General features: G+C 46.6%; 1 protein-coding gene across 1 annotated transcript in view; it reads right to left on the bottom strand.

The window, feature by feature from the left end:
- Window positions 1–24,197, bottom strand: part of LOC126267894 (puratrophin-1-like) — a 1,105,633-nt gene that overhangs the window by 495,559 nt on the left and 585,877 nt on the right. Inside the window, exon 8 of the mRNA XM_049973204.1 lies at window positions 13,445–13,683. Within this exon, the coding sequence (XP_049829161.1) occupies window positions 13,445–13,683 (239 nt within the window). The remainder of the gene's footprint in view (window positions 1–13,444; window positions 13,684–24,197) is intronic.

Genomic DNA, 24,197 nt, shown 5'->3' with positions numbered 1-24,197 from the left:
TTGGGAATTCATATACATTTGAACATTTGTCTATACCAGTTTCTTTGTTGCTTCAATGTATTAGGAAGACCAGATGAGGGTATTAACTCCGCTCCTGTCGTAATAACTGAGAAACCTCGCTTTCTCTTTCAAACAGAAGTCTTTCGGGAGCTTGGCACGTTTATCACAGTGTACTATATAGCGGTTGTAGCTGCAGCTACACACATTAGAGCTGGAAACTTTGAACTCACTGGTGTTCATTCGAATACGATCCAAAGTTTGGCAAAGCACAATCAGACTGATACTTCAGAAGGGCATTAAATACGCTTACGTGTTAAATGGCGATTCGTATTTTAGAACGAACGAGATACTGACACACACAATGCTTAAGTTGTCGGGCTTACAAAGATGGCGATTACAGAGCTCTTCTTGGTGATCAGCTACGTTTGTCAGTTTGAATTTTAGTTATTTTAGTTTTAGATCGATAATCACCTCTGTTTTGTGTGACCTGGGAAATGAAACCAGCGATTTTTTTTTTCCTTTATATAGATAATGATGAGATAATGTGGAGGCGTCGTATATTACATGCTTGTTCCTTTTTATTAAACGATCGTTAATGACAAATATAACATTTGCACTGCTCTAGTGCTTCTTATATATATATATATATATATATATATATATATATATATATATATATATATATATATATATGCTTGTACCTCTGGTGGTTTAACGGCGAAAATGGGAGTACCGTATCACCCACGGACAAGAACACTGTCCTGATGTGGTTATTGATAAGTTTTATTATTTGTGGTGTTTATTATCAGTTAATATTTTCTGACTGAATAACTAATTATAACACTTTCTTTTAAATGATATGACATCTTTGAGGCAGCGAGAATCGTTGTATATAATTTAGCAATTGTTAAATGTTCCGCTATAATCGCACATTTTTTTACTTGGATTAAAATCCATAAAAGACGAGTTCGGTAAATCTAGTTTCAGATGATGTGAGATGAAACATGAAAATAAATCTTCCAGGAACAGAGACAGAGTATATAAGGACAGTTCTTCGTTATACATTCTTAACTGACAGGTATACAGTAAGAGATCACTTTCACACTATTGCTGAGGCAAGTACAACTAATGGCAGGAACTGGCAAATACCGGGTGGCTATAATTAAACTTTCGCTGCTCGAGAGGTCCCCCACGAAAAGCGAGTGCTCATAGGACAATGAAACTTCGTGGTAACACTTGTATGGACATGCGAAAGAAAAATAACGAATAAATCACTGAAAGACACACATTTTAATTTGAGACGATAACATTTGCTAATTCATTGCGTACCACATTTACGTTGCAGGTGAAAAACGGTGCCGAATGGACCATCTGCATTCCCGAGGGTCTGGAACCGCGCTACAATTCGCGTTTGTTGAGATCACTTTTCGAAAGATGGACTATGCAACGGTCAGTTGTCGTCACACAGCTCGTACTGTGCTCGAAGGTCACACATTGCATCCAGCATTCTCAGACATGGCAACACCAACTTCTTCAACAATTTGCGGCGCTTAAAATTAAAATTGTAGAGCCGCCACAAGTCGCATGTAGCTTTTTCTCTGTTTTACGTGTTTCACTCGACAACGCGAGCATAATCAGAAATTAGGTGGCGGACGGCCACTCGTTACAAATATCTGGCTTTTACGTATGGCGACGGCGCTATACACAGCCCCGGTATTTGAAACGAATGGCCCTCGGCCACATAAATACTGAGGATCCTCGCTTTGGCGAGTGAAACACGTAAAATAAAGGAAAAAGTTACATCGGGCTTGTGGCAGCTTTTGAATTTTAATTTTTAACAGTTGCTGTTCCCCCTGCAGGCAAATGCCTGCGCTCACTGAATTCGTGGCGCAATTGGCCGCCGGCCTCTCCCAGGAGCAGTTCTGGAATTCCCAGTTAATTAGAACTTCGGAATAATGTTTTTTCAAACCCGGTGCGGAAAGAGGACCTCTCCATAGTCCATTAACACGTCGATACATTGCTGTTGTTTTAATAAAACGGCTTTACGAGTACGGCACTGCTCGCCTTGTACAGAACCATGTCTGCAACTGTGACTGAATACTGACGGTTGTGTTTCAACCTTACGTCGCCGTAACAGTACCGGTTCCTAACGGCAGGTCATGACACTAACGCCACTAACAACGAAAATGGTTCAAATGGCTCTGAGCACTATGGGACTTAACACCTGAGATCATCAGTCCCTTGAACTTAGAACTACTTAAACCTAACTAACCTAAGGACATCACACACATCCATGCCCGAGGCAGGATTCGAACCTGCATACGTAGGAGCAGCGCGGTTCCGGACTGAAGCGCCTAGAACCGCTCGGCCACAAGGGCCGGCAACAACGCAAATCCTGCAGCACACAATCTGAACACGATTCCTAAAAGTTTGGCTACACATGCGGTAAAAAGGTTTCCGTCTACAGTGCGACTCAAGTAGCTAAAGTTGAATTATGACCACACTGTAGTTACTGAAAAACTACTTACAAATATTTTATAGTCTTCTTTTAGTATTTTAGTATTTAGTATTTGAAAAGAAAATTATAAAAGAAACAATTCGAATCTACTGTGCGAACTCGTGGAACTACGTCAGGAGGAACAATAAAAGAACCTATGTTTGTGCCAAGAATGAATCGTCATTACTTACTTGTTGTTATCGTTGTTGTGATCTTTCAGTCCGAAAACTGGTTTGATGCAGCTTTTCATGCTACTCATTACTTACTTAAAGTATTGTCAATAGCCAGCGAATGGAAATGAAACAGAAACCATTAAGACGATTGCTGTACCATATACATAAGAGATTTTTAACGTTCATCAAAGTAAATAATGATGCCATCGAAAGCTTGGGGGACACATAGAGGTGGTTGGTGTAGAGGGGCTTGTCACTATCGGCTTTGTTCGCAGACAGACGTGTAAAATTTTTTCCATGTTATTGTTCTCCAGTTTGTTGTTTACCACCCAGCTCAAAAATGTTCAAATGTGTGTGAACTCTTATGAGACTTAACTGCTAACGTCATCAGTCCCTAAGCTTAAACAATACTTAACCTAGATTATCTTAAGGACAAACACACACACCCGTGCCCGAGGGAGGACTCGAACCTCCGCCGGTTCAAAAAGTGTGTGAAATCTTATGGGACTTAACTGCTGAGGTCATAAGTCCCCAAGCTAAAGTACCTAAGGACAAACACACACAGCCATATCCAAGGGAGGGCTCGAATCTCCGCCGGGACCAGCCGCACAGTCCGAGACTGCAGCGCCATAGCCGGCCGCGGTGGCCATACGGTTCTGGCGCTGCAGTCCGGAACCGCGGGGCTGCTACGGTCGCAGGTTCGAATCCTGCCTCGGGCATGGGTGTGTGTGATGTCCTTAGGTTAGTTAGGTTTAATTAGTTCTAAGTTCTAGGGGACTTATGACCTAAGATGTTGAGTCCCATAGTGCTCAGGGCCATTTTTTTGCAGCGCCATAGGCCGCTTGGCTAACCCCATCCTGCTATTTTCTAACAAGCGTTGTTATCCGATCGTATATATTCTGTTCTGAGAGCATGAAAGTTGAATTTTTCTGCCATGTTAATACTGTGTCCCATACCGCCACTCAAACCGTCACCTTGCCTTTTGTAGGCACTGCTCTTGCCGAAGGGTATGCGATAAATACTGCGGGAAGTAATGTTGTGAGGAGGAGTAGTGACTCATGCTTGGATGGCGATGATGATGATGATGATGATGATGTTTGGTTTGTGGGGTGCTCAATTGCGCAGTTATCAGCGCTCGTACAAATTCCCAACCTTCGTTCACCCCAATCGCGCCACTTTCATGAATGATGGTGAAATGATGAGGAGAGCACAAACACCCAGTCATCTCGATCATGCTTGGATATCTCAGCAGTCGGTAAGAGCATTTTCCGCTCAAGGCAAGGTTTTGGTTGGTCCAAATGGCTCTGAGCACTATGGGACTCAACTTCTGAGGTTATTAGTCCCCTAGAACTTAGAACTACTCAAACCTAACTAATCTAAGGACATCAGACACGTCCATGCCCGAGGCAGGATTCGAACCTGCGACCGTAACGGTCTCGCGGTTCCAGATTGTAGCGCCTAGAACCGCACGGCCACTCCGGCCGGCAAACTGTGTGCCGGACCGAGAATCGAACTCGGGACCTCTGCCTCTAAGTGCTCTATCATCTGAGCTACCCAAGCACGACTCACGCCCCAAGGTTTTGGGTTCGAGTCTCGGTGTGGTACGCGGTTGTAAGCTGAAAGGGACTGTCGAAATGGAACACACTCTGCTTTCAGGAGTGTTATTTGTGACCCAGCTATATGACTTAATATAACTGTTATATTGGTCTTATTCTGCTTCCATACTATACGGGATAAGGAGGGAAGGAAAAGAACAGTGGTGTCAACGTAGTGACAAACGCGGCGACAAAAGATGATGACGCATTTGAATTACGGACTGAAAGAAGTAAGGAGCTCTGTACAGAAGTGAGGAGCCGGTGAGAGCCGGAGTGGCAGGCTTCCGCTGCCGGCGCCGGATGAGTCGCGTTAACTGCGCACAGTCGCCCCGGAAGGACAATCACTCACCGCCGATGACAGTAATACCAGTCCGTCCGGCGACCGCTGTGCGGCGAATTACACGCCTGAAAGGACTTAACGGGAGCCTAAGTGGTGTGTAAAAGAGCCGAATGCGCTCGGCGTCCCCATTTGAGGCCGGCACCTCGCACGAGTGACGAGAAAGGCCGTGACGCGACAAGGCGCACAAAGGGCGTAAGAGGCTAGCCGGGCAGCAGAGGCTGGCGCCGTGGGGCGCCATGGCCCATCCCATCCCGTCCCATTCCATCCCATCCCATCCCAGCACAAGAGGCTCACTCATCCCGCCCCGGGCAGTCGCCGGCACCGGGGCCTACACGTTAGTAAACCGGGACGCGCACGCGACCGCCAGCCGCTGGCGGCTGTACAGCTCCCGGCTCATTAGCAGCAGCAGTGCGGCGTGGTGCGGTGCGGTGCGGCCACCGGCTGGTCGAGCGAGTGCTACAAACTCTTCCGCAAAGGCCACTGCCCACTCTGTGAGCAGACACCCACAACAGAGGTAACTGAAGCATCTAGTAGGACAGAGGCGAGTTCCCTATCACGGTTGAGCCGTGGTAAAAGTTGCTGTTTTGAAGAGCGCGCCGCAGCGCGTAGTGTGAAGTAGTCGGCCTCCGTTTCTGGCAGTGAGGTCGCTGTGGCAATCGCAGCTTTGGTGTCTCCCTCTGGTGGGAAAGGGAAATGGTTGCCTGTTCACGTGCATGTAAGGGGCGCGATGAGCTTGGCAGGTGCCCTCTCTGTGCCCCCTTCTCTCCCCCGAGTCCTTTTGTATTTCCCTCCTCTGCCTCCTCTCATTCCTCGCGTCTGCCCTGCCCTCTCCCCCTTTATTAGTCCTCTCCCTCCTTGTTCCCCCCTTTTCCTTTTTTTTCCTTCCTCTCTCCTTGTTCTTCCCCCTTCTCCAGCCCCCGCCCCCCATTTGCCTTTGGCTCGGGAGTGTCATCTTTGTGCCGCCATTTTCGTGCAGTGTTTTACAGTGAGTGTTCCGTGTTGTGTTTTTTGGGAAGTGTTCCGAACGGCCATCATACTGTCGCTGGTGGTGCTTTTTATCTCTTGCGAACAGAAACCAGACTGTCGCCATGTTTTTTAATTGTGTGTGTACTATGTTACTTGTCTGATTCCTGTGCCTTTTATTAACACTGCCAACCCCTTTTGCTTTCTGTTTTAACTTTCCGCATTTTTCCGCCATTTTACACTGTAAGTCACCGTTTTATCGCCTGTTTTCCTTGTTTCTTTTCTTCTTCCGTTTTTTTTTTTTTAAAGTCTGTAGGCTGTAGAGCAGCTGCTGCCAGCCCCTCCCCCCAGGGGGAACTGAAAATCAATAAAGGAAAAAAAAACTTGCCAGGTGGTCAGTTGGTCAGCTGGGTCAGTGTAGGGCAGTCAGTGTCTGTCTGTCGTCCGGAGTGCTAGTATGTGAGGCCGCCAGTCTGCTCGAGTTTGTTCAGGCAATGGTCATTGGCGGTTGGATCGATCGGTTGGTCGGTCGCGCACTTGGACATAAGATGACTTGCCGGTCTTGAGCGTCGGCGCATGTGAGGTCGCCACGGCAGTCCAGTGGGACGCGCCGTATAGCGAGGGGTAGTGGCTTCGCGGCCGACACCAGAGCAACAGGAGCCAACCCACGACATCGGTCTGGCCGGGGCGTGCTGCGACGCCGTGAGACGGGAGATCGGCGCGCCTTCCTGCGTCCGTTGAAGCGGCTGGCAGCGGACGGTTCGGGAGAGCGTTTTGGGGGTGCTGCATCTGGTCTTCGACAGAAATCGCAGTTTATTAGAAGTTAAGTGATTGGTGATACGTTGTTTCATTTACTTTTTAAATTCTACTTGTTTTCTTGGTCAGTCTCTCGTCACCAGCTTGCTCGTCTGTCTCCCGTCGGCATTTGTTAGGCAGTTAGTGGCTGTCTGTCGGTCTGCCGTACGTTAATAGCTGCCTCTGTCATGTTTGTCGGATTCGGTGTTAACGAATTTATTGCTTGAAGTGTAACGGCCGAATTCCTGAAATATGTTTTTATCTTGCCTATCCTCTTGAGAGGCGGTATATGTGTAATGTAGAGCATGTTTGTGTATTTTATGTAAGAATGCATTTCATGGTTTTCTTTATTTGAATGGTCATTTTAGTACATAAGGTTGCCACCCTTCCACCGTAAGAGTTACACCTTCGGTGGCAAGTTAATTTTTTAACATTAGTGTTTTGTACCACTGCCATCCCTCCTACGCGGTGCATAGTTTATGTGTTTGTGTGAGTTGTTGAAATTCTTAGTTTAAAGTAATCTGGTGTGTTGCAGATTTGCACCGGTGTAGTCTTTCAGAGGTTGTTGTGAGCGGTCGTGATTACAGCCGTATCAAAAAGGAGAGGTTTTCAACCCGAAAGCTCACACTGTCAAAATTTGTTCTGTCTGCCTGTGAATAATTTGTAACTTGATATTTAGAGGGTGCTATCTGATTATAACTTTAAATCTGTTTTTCTTAAGGAGCTTTTAGGAATAAAATTTCCATTTGTTGCAAGAAATTTAATTTTTTTTCGTCAGTTACCCACTGGCAACTACTTCCACGCTCACATAGTGTGATTAGATGTGATAATGTTCTTGATGAATCGCTAGTAAATAAAGTCAATTCTTGAGAAAAGGTTTTGGAAGTAAATTGAAGGTTCAATGGTGATCACCGTGTTGAGCTCGAAGTACTTCGCTTGGTAAAGTCTGGAAACGGTGAAATATGGCACACGTTGGCCTCAAATATACACTCATCAGCACTTCAATTAGATCCACCAGCTCTGCTCAAAACTCTCCCCTACATTTACACTTTCTCACCAAAAGTATCCGGACAGACACATGTAATGCTTAAATGGCCACTAGGTGTCGTGAGAGCAGACACGTCAGTTTGAAAGGAGGGTGGGAGTACTGTGTTGCAGGCAGAGAAGCAGCGACAGTAGGATCGGCGTGAGTCAAGAGACTGGATGTCGCCTGGGTAACAAATCCACCAAGGACACTTAACCCGTTCTAAAGCTGTCCAACTCGACTGTTGGTCATATGATTGTGAAGCAAAAACGCGAAGGAGCAACAGCAGCTAAACCAAGACCAGGAAGGTCTCAAGTTCCGGCGTACATGGTCTGTAGAGCACTGTGGAGGACGCTCGTAAAAAATCCTACGAAATCAGCAGAATAAACCACTCGGAACTGTTAAACAGAATGGGGTTCAACGGTCGAGAAGCGCCTCATGAGCTGAACATTCCTCTAAAACTAAAATCCTTCCGAACAGGACGTGAAGGCCCAACGGTACTGACCGGCCGCCATGTCGTCCTCAGCCCACCGGTGTCACTGGAAGTGGATATGGAAGGGCATGTACTCAGCACATCCCTCACGCGGCCATAAGTCAGTTTACGAGAGCGGAGCCGCTACTTCTCAGTCAAGTAGCTCCTCAGATTCCCTCACAAGGGCTGAGTGCACCCCGCTTCCCAACAGCGCTCGGCTGATCGGATGGTCACCCATCCAAGTGCTAGCCCAGCCCGACAGCGCTTAAAGTCGGTGATCTGATGGGAGCCGGTGTTACCACTGCGGCAAGGCCGTTGGCAAATACTTCTCTAGTCACTGCTAAGAGGGTGACTCAAATGAAAACCTTAAATTTGTAATAACAAATCGAAATTTCGCGCCGTTATCCTGTAAGTTGGTAAGCGTGTTACAAACAGAGTTCAGAATGGCCTGTAGGTGCCAGCATAGTGCAGATGCACACATACCGTCACAGTATCAGTATAAACATGGCCGCCCCACTTGCGCCATGGAAGAACAACGTTCTGTTATTTAGTTTTTGCTTTGTGAATGTGTGAAACCTATTGAAATTCATTGACGAATGAAGGTGCAGTACGGTGATGCATGTTTGTCACAGTTGCAAGTCTACGAACGGAGTAGCAAGTTCGCAAATGGTGTGGCTTTAGTGGAAGATGCTCCTCGTCCAGGTCAGGCACAACGAGTTGTGACTCCACAGAACATTGCAGCAATTGAAGACATAGTGAAGGAAAACCGCCGACTGACACTGAATGACATTGCAGCATGTTTACAGATTAGTCATGAGTCAGCACACTACATTGTGCATGATGTGCTCCAGTTTTACAGTGTCTGTAAGATGGGTGCCACGCCAGCTGACTCCTGAAATGAGAGAAGGACGTTTTGATGCTTGTGAAGAACTTCTTCGGCGCTTTGAACGACAAGGTGATGGCTCCCTTGCAAGAATCGTTACTGGGGACGAAACCTGAGTTCACTTCCACCGACCGGAAACGAAGAGACCGAGCAAGGATTGGTTCAAATGGCTCTGAGCACTATGGGACTTAACATCTGAGGTCATCAGTCCACTAGAACTTAGAACTACTTAAACCTAACTGCCCGAGGCAGGATTCGAACCTGAGACCGTAGCGGTCGCGCGGTTCCAGACTGAAGCGTCTAGAACCGCTAGGCCACCAACGGCCGGCAGCAAGGAATGGCGCCATTCCTTATCACCACGTGATTTCCATATGTCTGGACCACTCAAAGACGCAATGGGAGGAAAGAAGTTCCGTTCTGATGAAGAGGTACGCCACGCGGTGCACGTGTGGATGCGCGGACTACCAAAGGGATTTTTTTCTAAAGGAATTTATGCACTTTTCAAGCGCTGGAGGACTTTCATTGAGCGTGGGGAAGATTAGGTTGAATAGTGATACAGCTTTGTACCACTTCTACACAATAAATAATATTTTTTAAAAAATATTTAAGGTTTTAATTTGACTGACCCTCGTATGTGACGCTTGACTTAGTGTAAAAAGCGACGCCACTGGAAAGGAGATGACTGGAAACTATTGATTTGGAGTGATGAATAAACGCTGTACCCTGTGGCAATCCAATGGGAGGGTTTGGGTTTCGCTGATGTCTGGAGAATGTAACCTGCTACCACATGTAGTGGCAATAGCGAAGTACAGAGCACATGGTGTTGCGGTATTGAGGTGTTTTTCATGGTTAGGGTATCGTCACCCCATTGCTCTTAAGAAAACTCTGAATGCGGAAGGATAAGAACAAATTTTACAGCACTGTGTGCTGCATACCGTAGAGGAACAATTAAGAGACGATGATTGTTTGTATCAGTACGATAATGTACCCTGTCGTAAGGCAGCATCTGCGAGGCAAAGGTTTGTGGACAATGAAGTTCCTGAAATGGACTGGCCAGCCCAGAGGCCTCAACACGAACCCAAATGAGATGAGTTAGAACGTCGGCTTCGCTCCAGACCTCAGCGTCCAACATGATTACTTTCTCTGGTTTCGGTTCTTGAGGGAGAGTGGGCTGCCATTCCTCCACAGACATCCGTACACTGTATCCCCAACAAGATTAATGGTGCAACAAGTGTCTTCCACCACTCAACGTAAGGTCGCTTGCGGAGTACAGATGTAGATGTTGATGTAAATGTAAGCTGGAAGGCTGACAGAGATGTTGATATAGACTGTGAGACACGTCGGCAACCTCTGGGGTCACGGAAGTCAGTGAGCTGCGGCAGGCAGGGCCTGTGAACGGGCACGGCAAGCTCCTGCCAGGCTCTCTGCCTCGCATCATACGGGCGCCGGTAATTCCTCGTTACGGTAATGCCCGCCGCTGGCGGGAAGCAGGTTTGAGGTTGCGGCGTGTAGCGGAGGCGTGGCGCTGCAGGCACGCTGACAATGGCTCGTACGTCAGGAGGCCACTCGGCGAATTATTTTAGATTACGCCGCTTAAGCGAACATTATTTTGTGACTCACTTCCAGCACAGCAGCTTCCTTCTTCTTGTTTCACGTACATAACATGGCAGCAAAATTCGTTCATGTAATATCCAGCTCGTGAAAGTTTTCATTTCTTGCCGTCAAACATCAACGTTTGTGAAATGTAGTAGAACTGATAAAATACGTACGGCAGTAGTAAATAACAGAACAAGATGGTGTCATTGGTTTGTAGTAATACAGATCCCGGTAGTGATCAGCAGAAAGCGACTTGAGAAATGCTCAATAACGCAATTATTTAGGGATCCTTCCTTATCGGAAGTCAATTGAGAGTGATGGCTGAAATTCCATAGACGACCTCATGAACAACAAATACGCTTTTATCTAAAATATGCCCGTGCATATTATGTTCTCATGGAGTTCATATCGATAACTATCTTCTTAAAAAAAAAATATTCAAATATCTGTGAAATCTTATGGGACTTAACTGCTAGGGTCATCAGTCTCTACGCTTACACACTACTTAACCTAAATTATCCTAAGGACAAACACACACACCCATGCCCGAGGGAGGACTCGAGCCTCCGCCGGGACCAGCCGCACAGTCCATGACTGCAGCGCCTTAGACCGCTCGGCTAATCCCGCGCGGCTTCTAGTTAACACTCGGGTAACAGATATCACGGAGTACGTCGTAATATCGTCTCCGATTTTGCCCAGAGTAGTGCACCAACTCGACGTGAGATGCACTCAACAAGTCGCTGGAAGCACCTGCTAAAAATATTGAACCATGCTACCTCTATAGCCGTCCATAATTGCGAAAATGTTGCCAGTGTAGGATTCTGTGCACGAACCGACCTCTCGATTACGTCCCATCAATGTCCAATGAGATTCACGTCGGGCGAACAGCGTGGCCAAATTATTCGCTCGAACTGTCCATTATGTACCGTACATCAAACCAATCGCGAACAATTGTTATCCGGTTACAAGGCGCTTTGTCATTTATAAAAATTCCATCGTTCTTGTGGGAAGATGACGTCCATGAATGGTCTCCAAGTAGCCGAACGTAACCATTCTCAGTCAGTGAACGGTTCGTTTGGATTAGAGGACTCAGTCCATTCCATGAAAACACCTTGCACAGTGACTTGTTGACAACTTGGGTCCACGGCTTCGTAGGATCTGCGCCACACTCGAATCTTACCATCAGCTCTTAAAAACTGAAATTGCGACTAATCTGACCATGCTGCTGTTTTCCGGTCGTGTAGGATACAAGCGATATGATCACTAGTCCAGGTCAAGCGCTGGTGTGCTGTTAGCAAAAGCAGTTGCGGTAGTCGTGTGCTGTTGTTGCCCATGAACGCCAAATTTCGCCGCGTTGCCTGAAGGACACGTTCATCGTACGCCCCACATTGATTTCCGCAGTTATTTCAATCAGTGTAGGTTGTTTGTTAGCACTAACAACTCTATGCAAACGCCAGTGCTCTCAGTCGTTAAGTGAAAGCCGTCCGCCACTGCGTTGTCCGCGGTGAGAAGTAATGCCTGAAATTTAGTATTCTCTGCACGTTCTAGATATAGTGTGTCCAGGAATACTGAATTTCCTAACGATTTCCAAAATGGAATGTCTGGATCCAACTACCATTCCGCATTCAGAGTCAGCCTACATTACACTTGTCCGCCCTCTGCTGGAATATTACTGCGTGGAGTGGGATCCTTACCAGGTAGGATTGACGAAGGACATCGAAAAAGCGCAAAGAAGGGCATCCCGTTTCGTGTTATCGCGCAATAGGGGTGAGAGTGTCACTGACATGATATGAGAGTTGGGGTGGCAGTCACTGAAGCAAAGGCAGTTTTCTTTGCGGCGACATCTATTTACGAAATTTCAATCACCAACTTTTTCTTCCGAATGCGAAAATATGTTGACACCCACCTACGTAGGGAGAAATAATCATCATACTAAAATAAGAGAAATCAGAGCTCGAACGGAAATATTTAGGTGTTCCTTTTTCGCACGCGCCATTGGAGAGTGGAATGGTAGAGAAGTAGTATGAAAATGGTTCGATGAACCCTCTGTCAGCAACTTAAGTGTGACCATGTAGATGTAGATGTAGATGAAGTGACGCAACCCACTGGGTGCCATCGGCTAAGACCCCAGCTGGTCTCTGAGGGTCATTGTTGGACTCGGGTCGTCTGCACTTAGCTCTCTGGGACCCTGGGCTGCGTGCACTGGACACTGGCCAAGACAAAAAACTATGCGCTGCGGGGCTGAAACCAGACATGAGTCAGTGAAGGCACCGTGTCACTGCCGGCTGCTGTTTTTGGCACCAGAGCACTTCCCCGCACCACTAGACGTCACCTGCCGCCACCAGTCACTACAGTCGCCACCAGTCCGCCCCCTTAGCAGAGCGGTCAGCGCGTCAGACTGCCGTGCAGTGGGGCCGGGTTCGATTCCCCGCCGGGTCGGAGATTTTATCCACTCCGGGACTGGGTGTTGTGTTGTTCTCGTCATCATCGACACGCAAATCACCCAGTGTGGCGTCACTGCAACGACTTACAAATCAGCCGCCGAACTTCCCCAGGTGGGGGTATCCCCCCATGAACACCATATGACCATTTTATTTCAGTCGGCACCAGGGGCGCAGATCTAACAGCAAGCAGAGGAGGACTAACAAAATGGTCAAATGTTTGTGAAATCTTATGGGATTTAACTGCTAAGGTCATCAGTCCCTAAGCTTACACACTACTTAAACTACATTATCCTAAGGACAAACACGTACACCCATGCCCGAGGGAGGACTCGAACCTCCGCCGGGACCAGCCGCACTGTCCATGACTGCAGCGCCTTAGACCGCGCGTCGAGGACTAACACCGTCACCAAATTTCATGCTTAGAGCAGGCTTTTATTTTCATGATAATAGTTCAGACATTACGACTAACCCCAGTAGGCCCATGTATTGCCAGAACTGTATCGAAATACCTTTTGGAAATCACAGAACGCGGCATCATTATTAATTGTTCCCTTCTGTACCTATTGCACCAGTAGAGTGCATTGAATTTCACAACAGTGTTCCTTGTCCAGTGCACGATCGCGGTATTACATACGGCCCGAGTGGCAGTGCAGGGTACTGACCGGACGTCCTGGGAGGCGGGCAGCCACTGCGCGCGCTGCTGGAGGCGGGCGAGCGCGGCGGCGCCGTCGGCGCGGAGGCGCGCCAGCTCGGGGTCCGCGAGCGCCCTGGCCAGCAGGCGCTGCTGCGCGTGCAGCTGGCGCCGCGACGCCAGCGCCGGGTCGCCCGCGCGCAGCTCCTGCAGCGCCGCCACCAGCCGCCGGCCGCAGGTGTGCGCGTGCGCCGTCAGCGGCTCCAGCTCCTGCAACAGCGCCACCGTGACCCACAGCTGCCCAGCTTACACTAACACCATCAACTGACGGATTTCTCCTCTATTCACCAATCATAATATGCTGAAATTAATTACTCCTCACACTGTAAACCTAATTAATGTTGACTTCATTATTAACTGTAAAATAACTGCACTTGAGAGTTGAATTTCTAATTAATTTCTAAAGCTCGTGTGCGTGTGTGTGTGTGTGTGTGTGTGTGTGTGTGTGTGTGTGTGTGTTCCACATTTCCTCCTACACCGCTGGACCATTTTCAACCAAACTTAGTACTCATCCTACTTTGCAAAGAAGCACTCCAGGTGTAGCAACCATCTAGCTCTCATACGGTTGTCGGGAAATGACGGAAAGCATTGGTGACCCCTGACATCTAGGCTGTCCTCTGCAAGACAGGCATTTTATGTTGGTAGTATCAGAATCAGGGATATATGGGCGAATGGGCACAGCAGAGAGGAGAGACAGAGAGGAGGGAATGGAGGGAGAGGAGGGGACGAGTACTGAGAGGTGGGTACTGAGATGGAAAGGAGAACGATGAGATGGACAGATGGGGCTGGGAGTAGGAGACTGACAGAGCGAAATGTGGAGGGGAGACAGAAAGGGAGGAGGAGGAGATGGAGAGACATAGGGGACAACTAGATGGTCAGAGAGAGCAGAAGAGGAGATCAACAAAGAGAAGGAGAAGAAAGGGGACATGTAGGAGGGATGAAGAAAATGGAGAGCAGTAGTGGGGAGATGGAAAAGGAACAGGGGGAGGAACAGATGGACAGTGGGCAGGAGATGAGCAGAGAGAGTGAGAGGAGACAGAGATACGGGGTTCATAAATGGTTCAAATGGCTCTGAGCACTATGGGACTTAACTTCTGAGGTCATCAGTCCCCTAGAACTTAGAACTACTTAAACCTAACTAACCTAACGACATCACACATATCCATGCCCGAGGCAGGATTCGAACTTGCGACCGTAGCGGTCGCGCGGTTCCAGACTGTAGCGCCTAGATCCGCTCGGCCATATAGGCCGGCAGAGATACGGGGGAGGAGGAGGATATCGGCAGAGATAGGGGGAGAAAGAGACGAACAGAGACAGGCAGAGAATGACATGTACAGAGAGAGGACAGAGGATGAGATGGACAGCGAGAGGAAAAGGGAAATGGACAGAGATAGAGGAGAGGAGAAAAATATGGACAGAGATAGAGGGATGATGAAGTGTACTGCACCCAAGAAAAATTGCAGTTCATTTCTTCTCTTATTTCTTAATTTTCCGCCTCCTCTTATTTCTTAATTTTCCGACAATATATTTTCAGCGGAGCGATATACAAATATATGGTCATTGAAAAGATCAATTCTGCTCATATTATATTAATTTCTCTTTCGTTGAGAAACTGTTGATTCAGATATTTATAACGGAATACCAATAAAGAATATTGAAACTAATTTTTTGTAGTTGAGCGTAACAGATCTCCCTTTTGAGAAAGGAGATGTAGTAACATTACCTCATCTTTGTTTCATGAAACTGGTTCTATATGTCATGTGAAAAGTAATAATATGCAATAACTTATAAGTTAGAACGTAAGTCAGTAGAAATATATGTTTTTGATTTAGTCAGCGCCTGTCCAAAGTCCGAAAGCAAAAGAAATTTGGAAATTTTTACTTTATTTCGTCGTCCGCTCGCCACCACATTATCTCCGCGTGCGGCGGAGATCGCCGGCGCAGACGATTCCGTTCCACACCGCGGTGCTGTCGCCGACGTCGAAGGGTTAATGAGAAACGCCATGGATGTGGATTTATATCCGAACAGTTATTTTAGTTTTTCCTTTTGGTCAGCTTATTATTTGAGAATTTTGGACGTGAAGATTTCGCTGTCTTGATCATCTGGTGTAATTCCTGCCAATTTTTGATCAGTTTTCATCACGTCAGTCAATTTCATCGTGTTCGTTTTCGCTATACTCCTGTTATCAAAGAAATCGACTACTTGTTCTGTAAATCTGGCTGGATTTATTCTTTCCATACATTCATGGAATTTTCTGTTTTTATTGGTTTATTCGTGTTGATTTGCTGATTGCTTCTGAGTTTACATTCTTCGCCGGAAAATTTTGGGCCTGGAATTTTTCTTACGATTCTGCGTTCTCTTTTCTCAAAGTTTCCAGTGACAGTTCTCCTGTTCAAAATTAGCGTTTCTGATCTATACACGCTGGTTTAATGACTGTACTGCAATGTCTCAGCTTAGTGTGCTCGCAGATAAATTTTTTGTTGTAGTCATTTTGACGAAGTTGCTATGCAAGTTTCCATCTTTTGGCATCTAATTTCATTTGCTCTTGTTTCGATCCCACTTTGCTGAGAGGTTTCACCGAGATCCTTAAACTGTGAAACTCGTTCAGTTGTGTCATATCTCTTCTCCAAGGATGCTTGTTTGTTGAGGGTAACGTACGCTATCTATTCAAAAGACACCTGGGGACAGACTTTTTCTGCACGTTGTTTCGAGAGTATAATCTGATTTTGGGCTGATGAAATGTCACGAGCTAATTTAGGCAAATGGTTTAACATACAGGGTGATCAAAAAGTCAGTATAAATTTGAAAACTGAATAAATCACGGAATAATGCAGATAGAGAGGTACAAACTGACACACATGCTTACAATGACATGGGGTTTTATGAGAACAAAAAAAAAATACAAACGTTCAAAAAATTACCGACAGAAAGCGCTTCATCTGATCAGAATAGCAATAATTAGCATAACAAAATAAGACAAAGCAAAGATGATGCTATTTACAGGAAATGCTCAGTATGTCCACCATCATTCCTCAACAACAGCTGTAGTCGAGGAATAATGTTGTGAACAGCACTGCAAAGCATGTCCAGAGTTATGGCGAGGTATTGGCGTCGGACGTTGTCTTTCAGCATCCCTACACATGTCGGTCGATCACGATACACTTGCGACTTCAGGTAACCCCAAAGCCAATGGTTCAAATGGCTCTGAGCACTATGGGACTTAACATCTGTGGTCATCAGTCCCTTAGAACTTAGAACTAATTAAACCTAACTAACCTAAGGACATCACACACATCCATGCCCGAGGCAGGATTCGAACTTCCGACCGTAGCGGTCACGCGGTTCCAAACTGAAGCGCCTAGAACCGCCCAAAGCCAATAATCGCACGGTCTGAGGTCTGGGGACCTGGGAGGCCAAGCATGACGAAAGTGGCGGCTGGGCAGACGATCATTACCAAACGACAAGTGCAAGAGATCTCTCACGCGTCTAGCAATATGGGGTGTTTTGTTTGTTCTTATAAAACCCCATGTCATTCCAAGCATGTGTGACAATTTTTACCTCTCTATCTACATTATTCCGTGGTTTATTGAGTTTTCAAATTTATACTGACTTTTTGATCACCCGGTATATTACGTAGTAAAAACCGTAGGCTTGACTTAGGTCATGTAATTGTTCTGCACCTGATGTCGCCTTCCAACAGATAAAGAGGTGTTATGTATGAGAAATCGGAAAACCCAAAAGTCGAAGCGACCCCTTCCAAGTTGGGGAGAGGGAGGGAGAATAGCCTGTCGTGCGAGTGGGGGTAAGCAGAGGAAGAGAGAGAGAGAGAGAGAGGGGGGGGAGAGGGGGGACAATGACGGCACTTTGGGAGGCACCACTAACTTGTACACGTACGTCTTTATTAAGTGTCGCTGGGCACAAAAAGGCCTCGTCGAGGTAATGATTTAAAAGAGAATAATAACATGCCGCCTAAGGTCGTAAACAGGGGACGCCCGCACCGCGGCGGCGCAAGTGAAAACGGAGCTCGTTTAGCGCGCAAGTGGAACGGGAGGGGCGTGGCGCGCGGGCCAGGGGGCGGTCACGTGGTCCCGCAGAACACAGTCATCCGGGCACGCCGCTTGACCCCTAATAAGCCCGTCCGGCTGCTCGTCCATCACATTACGGCGTCATTAAGCGTGCGCCACGGAGGATTGCAGCCTGCGTTTACGAGATCCCTCCGAGATTTCTCCGGCAATTGCCGATGCTCTGCCTATTCTCTTAGAATTGCACGACGAAAGTTGAGAGGCCATCGCTAAATATTAGGACGGAACTACGCAGCCGGGAATAATACAGGATATTGTAAACACATACAATTCTTTCAATTTCGATACTTGCAAGTCCAGAACAGAAATGTAACACTCTAAAGGACAAGTTCATTTGATTGATAAGATCTGTGACAGGTAGTTGATCATTGTACGAGTACACGGTACAAAATTTACGCCAACTGAAACATATTTGCCACAGTACAGGCTGCCCAAAACGTTGCATCAATACACAAAATGAAGTGAAAATCATGCGCGGGATTAGCCGAGCGTTTTAAGGCGCTGCAGTCATGGACTGTGCGGCTGGTCCTGGCGGAGGTTCGAGTCCTCCTTCGGGAATGGGTGTGTGTGTGTGTGTGTGGTTGTCCTTAGGATAATTTATGTTAAGTAGTGTGTAAGGTTAGGGACTGATGACCGTAGCAGTTAAGTCCCATAAGATTTCACACACAGTTGAACATTTTTTTGAAATGGAAATGAAACAAACATGAAAAAAATGATTGTCTGGCATTGTTGTCCAGGAGGCCCCGGCCGGGGGAGTTCGACCGCCAGGTTGCATTTCAGATAACGCTACATCGGGCGACTTGCGCGTCGGTGATAATCAGGACAACACAACACCCTGTCCACGAGCGGAGAAAATTTTCAACCCGGCCGGGAAACGAACCAGGCCTGCGGCATGTATGCAAGCACTTCACCACTCAGTTAATCAGGCGCACGCATCAACGCACAGTGTATTCCCCTCCAGCGGCAACGCAGGTGTGTATTCTTGCGTGCAACGGATCACAAGCGTGCTGAACGACACCTTGCGATAGAGGGTCCGAAGGGGATTGCGCCATTTGTTGCGGTTTGGAAATTTTTCTAGCAGGCTCTGGAGAACGAATAATTGCCCGCTTCACCATGTCCCACAGATGTTGAACTGGCGACAGCTCTGCATAACATGTAACGTCACAGCAGCAGCGGTTTGTGCACGTGCACTGTCCTGCTGTAAAAGTACATCAGCTTCCTGTTGACGAAAGGACAACAGCACGGGGATAACAACCCCTACAATGTAGCGGACGCTGGTTACTTAACGCTGCAGAGACACCAAATGTGATCGCGAGTTGTTACTGATGGGTCCCCACACAATGGGGTGGCACATGTACGTCGTGGAATAGGCCCGTCAACATGTCTACGCCGTACACGGGTACGCCCGTCGCTCGCAAGCAGACAGAACCTACTCTCATCACGGAAGACAACAGAGCGATATTCCACTCTGTAGTTGACTCTTTTTACAACACCAGATTGGCCGTGTTTGGTGGTGTCATGGTGTCGGTGGTTGCCTGACTGAAAGCAGACACGATCTTAGTACCGTTGCAAGCAGACGGTTCCCAATATCCTCGGGGACAGAGCACGTGCAACACGTAAACGGATTCCTTGCTGGATGCTGTTCGTATCGGCAATGTTGATCGCACAGTGCATCGATGCTGACGTGCGTGTTTAGTACGCGGACGCTGGTCTGCGAGTGTAGGGGTGTTCCACAAACCACTGCAGAAGCCAGCGACACGTCACAGAAACGTTGTGCCCAACACGTGCTCAAACCCGTAAATGTGAGCATCCTTCTACATAGACAGCCATACTCCGCAAGCCACCTGACGGTGTGTGGTGGAGAGTACCTTTACTGCCCCTATTGTTTCTCGCTGCCTATTCCAGTCTCGTATTGTTTGTGGAAAGAAACATTGTCGGTATGCCTCTGTGTGGGATCTAATCAATCTAATTTTATCCTCATGGTCTCTCGCGTGATATACGCAGGAGGGAGCAATATACTACTTGGCTCCTTGGTGAAGGTATGTTCTCGAAACTTCTACACAAGCCCGTACCGAGCTACTAAGCGTCTCTCTTGGAGAGTCTCCCACTGGAGTTCATCTATCATCTCCGTAACGCTTTCGCGATTACTAAATGATCCTGTAACGAAGCGCGCTGCTCTCCGTTGGATCTTCTCATTCTCTTCTATCAACCCTATCTGGTACGGATCCCACACCGGTGAGCAGTATTCAAGCAGTGGGCGAGTAAGTGTACTGTTATCTACTTCCTTTGCTTTCGGACTTCATTTCCTTAGGATTCTTCCAATGAATCTCAGTCTGTCATCTGCTTTACCGAAGATCAATATTATATGATCATTCCATTTTAAATCACACCTAATGCCTACTGCCAGATAATTTATGGAATTAACTGCTTCCAGTTGCTGACCTGCTATATTGTAGCTAAATGATAAAGTATCTTTCTTTCTATGAATTCGCAGCATATTACATTTGTCTACATTGAGATTCAATTGCCATTCCCTCACCATGCGTCCTCCTCCATTTTACAGGTAGTACAATTTTCCATTGTTACAACCTCTCGATATGCTACAGCACCATCCGCAAGAAGCCTCAGTGTCTCACGCTTCAGTGGCTGCAAAATACAGCAACTTTCATTTCTGGCTGTGTTAGCACGTTTCTAGACCCAAGTAATCCGTGTAAGACACCTGAGAGCAAAGTGCCAAAAGCCCTGTGAGAGATCCAGAGAGCAGTCGCAAGAAATCAATCAAAAAATCCTTAAGCGGCACCGAAGACAGAAAAGGAAGGAAGTGTGTCATTGTGCACAAATTGGCAGGGTATCTGGATTTTCCAAAACGTGAATGAGAACGCGTGTAGCCGCAGAAGCGATGCGAGTGGTTTAGCGCGGCCCCTTTTTGCGTTCGGGTGTCGTGCCGCTGGCTTTGTGCGGTGCGAGATGAAAGACGCCGGTGGAGTACGTCTGCGCTAACGGCAGCAAGTGGCGACGCGGCCGCCGCCGCCGACGCCGCCCCCGCGCACTGGACCGTGACGGCGAGCCGCGGGGCCCCGAGAAAGCAGCCGTAATGGCCCGCAATTAAGCCCGGGGTGGCAGGTGGCCGCCTGGACAAGGATCCACCCAACTGGGGCAGCGCTCCGTGGGCTGCGGGCGCGTCGCGTCGGCTGATTAACGAGCTGCGAGCACCTGATTGAAAAACAGTATGGCAGGCCCGATACGCCTGCGGGTGCCGAGCGATGCTTTCCTTCCGAGAACTCGGGAGCTCAATGGGCAATCGCCGCCTCTGTGGTCTCACGGTTAGCACCCTAAATAACATAAGCGCAGGTTCCAGAAAAGACGGATATCTCTCGAGCATGTTCCGCCTTCTTGTCTCAGAACTAGTACACCATCTGAAGATGAAAACTGGGTCATGGAACTAATGTTGTTCTTGTGGTCTTCAGTCCTGAGACTGGTTTCATGCAGCTCTCAATGCTACTCTATCCTGTGCAAGCTTCTTCATCTCCCAGTACCTACCGCAACTTACATCCTTCCCAATCTGCTTACTGCATTGATCTATTGGTCTCCCTCTACGATTTTTACCCTCCACGCAGCCCTCCAGTACTAAATTGGCGATCCCTTGATGCCTCAGAACATGTCCTACCAACCGATCCCTTCTTCTAGTCAAGTTGTGCCACAAACTTATCTTCTCCCCAATCCTATTCAATACTTCCTCATTAGTTATGTGATCTACCCATCTAACCTTCAGAATTTTCTGAAGCACAACATTTCAAAAGCTTCTATTCTCCTCTTGCCCAAACTATTTATCGTCCACATTTCACTCCCATACATGGCTACACTCCAAACTAATACTTTCAGAAATGATATCCTGACACTTAAATCTATACTCGATGTTAACAAATTTCTCTTCCTCAGAAACGCTTTCCTTGCCATTGCCAGTCTACATTTTATATCCGCTCTACTTCGACCATCATCAGTTATCTTGCTCCCCAAACAGCAAAACACTTTTACTACTTTAAGTGTCTCATTTCCTAATCTAATTCCCTCAGCATCACCCGACTTTATTCGGCTACATTCCATTATCCTCGTTTTGCTTTTGTTGATGTTCATCTTATATCATCCTTTCAAGACACTATCCATTCCGTTCAACTGCTCTTCCAAGTCCTTTGCTGTCTCTGACAGAATTACAATGTCATCGTCAAACCTCAAAGTTTTTATTTCTTCTCCATGGATTTTAATACCCACTCCGAATTTTTCTTTTTTTTCCTTCACTGTTTGCTCAATATTCAGATTGAATAATATCGGGGAGAGACTACAACCCTATTCACTCCCTTCCCAACCACTGCTTCCCTTTCATGCCCCTCCATTCTTATAACTGCCATCTAGTTTCTGTTCAAATTGTAAATAGCCTTTCGCTCCCTGTATTTTACCCCTGCCACCTTCAGAATTTCAAAGAGAGTATTCCAGTCAACATTGTAAAAAGCTTTCTCTAAGTCTAGAAATGCTAGAAACGTACTTTTGCGTTTCCTTAATATTTATTCTAAGATAAGTCGTAAGGTCAGTATTGCTCACGTGTTCCAGTATTTCAACGGAATCCAAACTGATCTTCCCCGAGATCGGCTTCTACTAGTTTCTCCATTCGTCTGCAAAGAATTCGTGTTGGTATTTTGCAGCTGTGACTAATTAAACTGATAGTTCGGTAATTTTCACATCTGTCAACACCCGCTTTCTTTGGGATTGGAATTATTATATTCTTCTTGAAGTATGAGGGTATTTCGGTGTTTCATACATCTTGCTCACCAGATGGAAGAGTTTTGTCAGGACTGGCTCTCCCAAGACCGCCAGTAGTTCCAAAGGAATGTTGTCTACTCCGGGGGCCTTGTTTCAACTCGGGTCTTTCAGTTCTCTGTCAAACTCTTCACGCAGTATCGTATCTCCCATTTCATATTCATCTACATCCTCTTCCATTTCCATAATATTGTCAAGTACATCGCCGTTGTATAGATCCTATGTATACTCCTTCCACCTTTCTGCTTTCCCTTATTTGTTTAAAACTGGGTTTCCATCTGAGCTCTTGATATTCATACAAGTGGTTCTCTTTTCTCCAAAGGTCTCTCTAATTTTCATATAGACGGTATCTTTCTTACCCCTAGTGAGATAAGCCTCTACATCCCTACATTTGTCCTCTAGCCATCCCAGCTTAGCCATTTTGCACTTCCTATCGATCTCATTTTTGAGACATTTGTATTCCTTTTTGCCTGCTTCATTTACTGCATTTTTATATTTTCTCCTTTCATCAATTAAATTCAATATATCTTCTGTTACCCAAGGATTTCTACTAGCGCTCGTCTTTTTCCTATCTGATCCTCTGCTGCCTTCACTACTTCATCCCTCAAAGCTACCTATTCTTCTTCTACTGTATTTCTTTCCCCCATTCCTGTCAATTGTTCCCTTATGCTCTCCCTGTAACTCTGTACAACTTCTGGTTCTTTCAGTTTATCCAGGTCCCATCTCCTTATATTCCCACCTTTTTACAGTTTCTTAAGTTTTAATCTACAGGTCATAACCAATAGATTGTGGTCAGAGTCCACATCTGCCCCTGGAAATGTGTTACTATTTAAAACCTGGTTCCTAAATTTCTGTTTTACCATTAGATAATCTATCTGAAACCTGTCAGTATCTCCAGGCTTCTTTCATGTATACAGCCTTCTTTTATGATTCTTGAACCAAGTGTTAGCTATGAATGGAACTAATAGCTATCTCAAAAAAGTGACTGGTTGGAGTTTTATGTATTTACGTTAAATAAACAGTCGCGGGTTCTTGAACATTCGTAATGGATAACCTAAATATACACTACTGGCCATTAAAATTGCTACACCAAGAAGAAATGCAGATGATAAACGGGTATTCATTGGGCAAATATATTATACTAGAACTGACACGCGATTACATTTTCACGCAGTATGGGTGTACAGATCATGAGAAATCAGTACCGAGAACAACCACCTCTGGCGGTAATAACGGCCTTGATACGCCTGGACATTGAGTCAAACAGAGCTTGGATGGCGTGTAAGGTACAGCTGCCCAAGCAGCTTCAACACGGTACCACAGTTTATCAAGAAGAGTGACTGGCGTATGTGACGAGCCAGTTGCTCGGCTACCATTGACCAGATGTTTTCAATTGGTGAAAGATCTGGAGAATGTGCTGGCCAGGACAGCAGTCGAACATTTTCTGTATCCAGAAAGGCCCGTACAGGACATGCAATTGAGACGCAACACAGCAAGAGCGATAAATGCAGTAGGGGAGGCCGGGTCTTGTTGAGTCAGGATCCAGTTGATACAAAGTCAAACTGATACAGGCCCAATAACTTCCAAATGTAAAGACGCTTGCAAGGGTGAACGAGAGTGGAGGAGGAGCAGATCGATACTTCGTAGCCACGTGTGTGCTGGAGAAGGAGGTTGCTTTTACTAGACACTTTCACCTTTTATTTGATTGTTATTCGTAGACTAGTTGAACAATCAAACACAACATATTGTTTCATGGTTGGTTCAAATGGCTCTGAGCACTATGGGACTTAACGTCTGAGATCATCAGTAGCCTAGAACTTAGAACTAATT

The sequence above is a fragment of the Schistocerca gregaria genome, chromosome 4, assembly GCF_023897955.1.
Source record: "Schistocerca gregaria isolate iqSchGreg1 chromosome 4, iqSchGreg1.2, whole genome shotgun sequence".
Lineage (NCBI taxonomy): Eukaryota > Metazoa > Arthropoda > Insecta > Orthoptera > Acrididae > Schistocerca > Schistocerca gregaria.
Note: the sequence above shows the minus strand (reverse complement) of the source record. Positions and strands in the feature narration are given on the sequence as shown.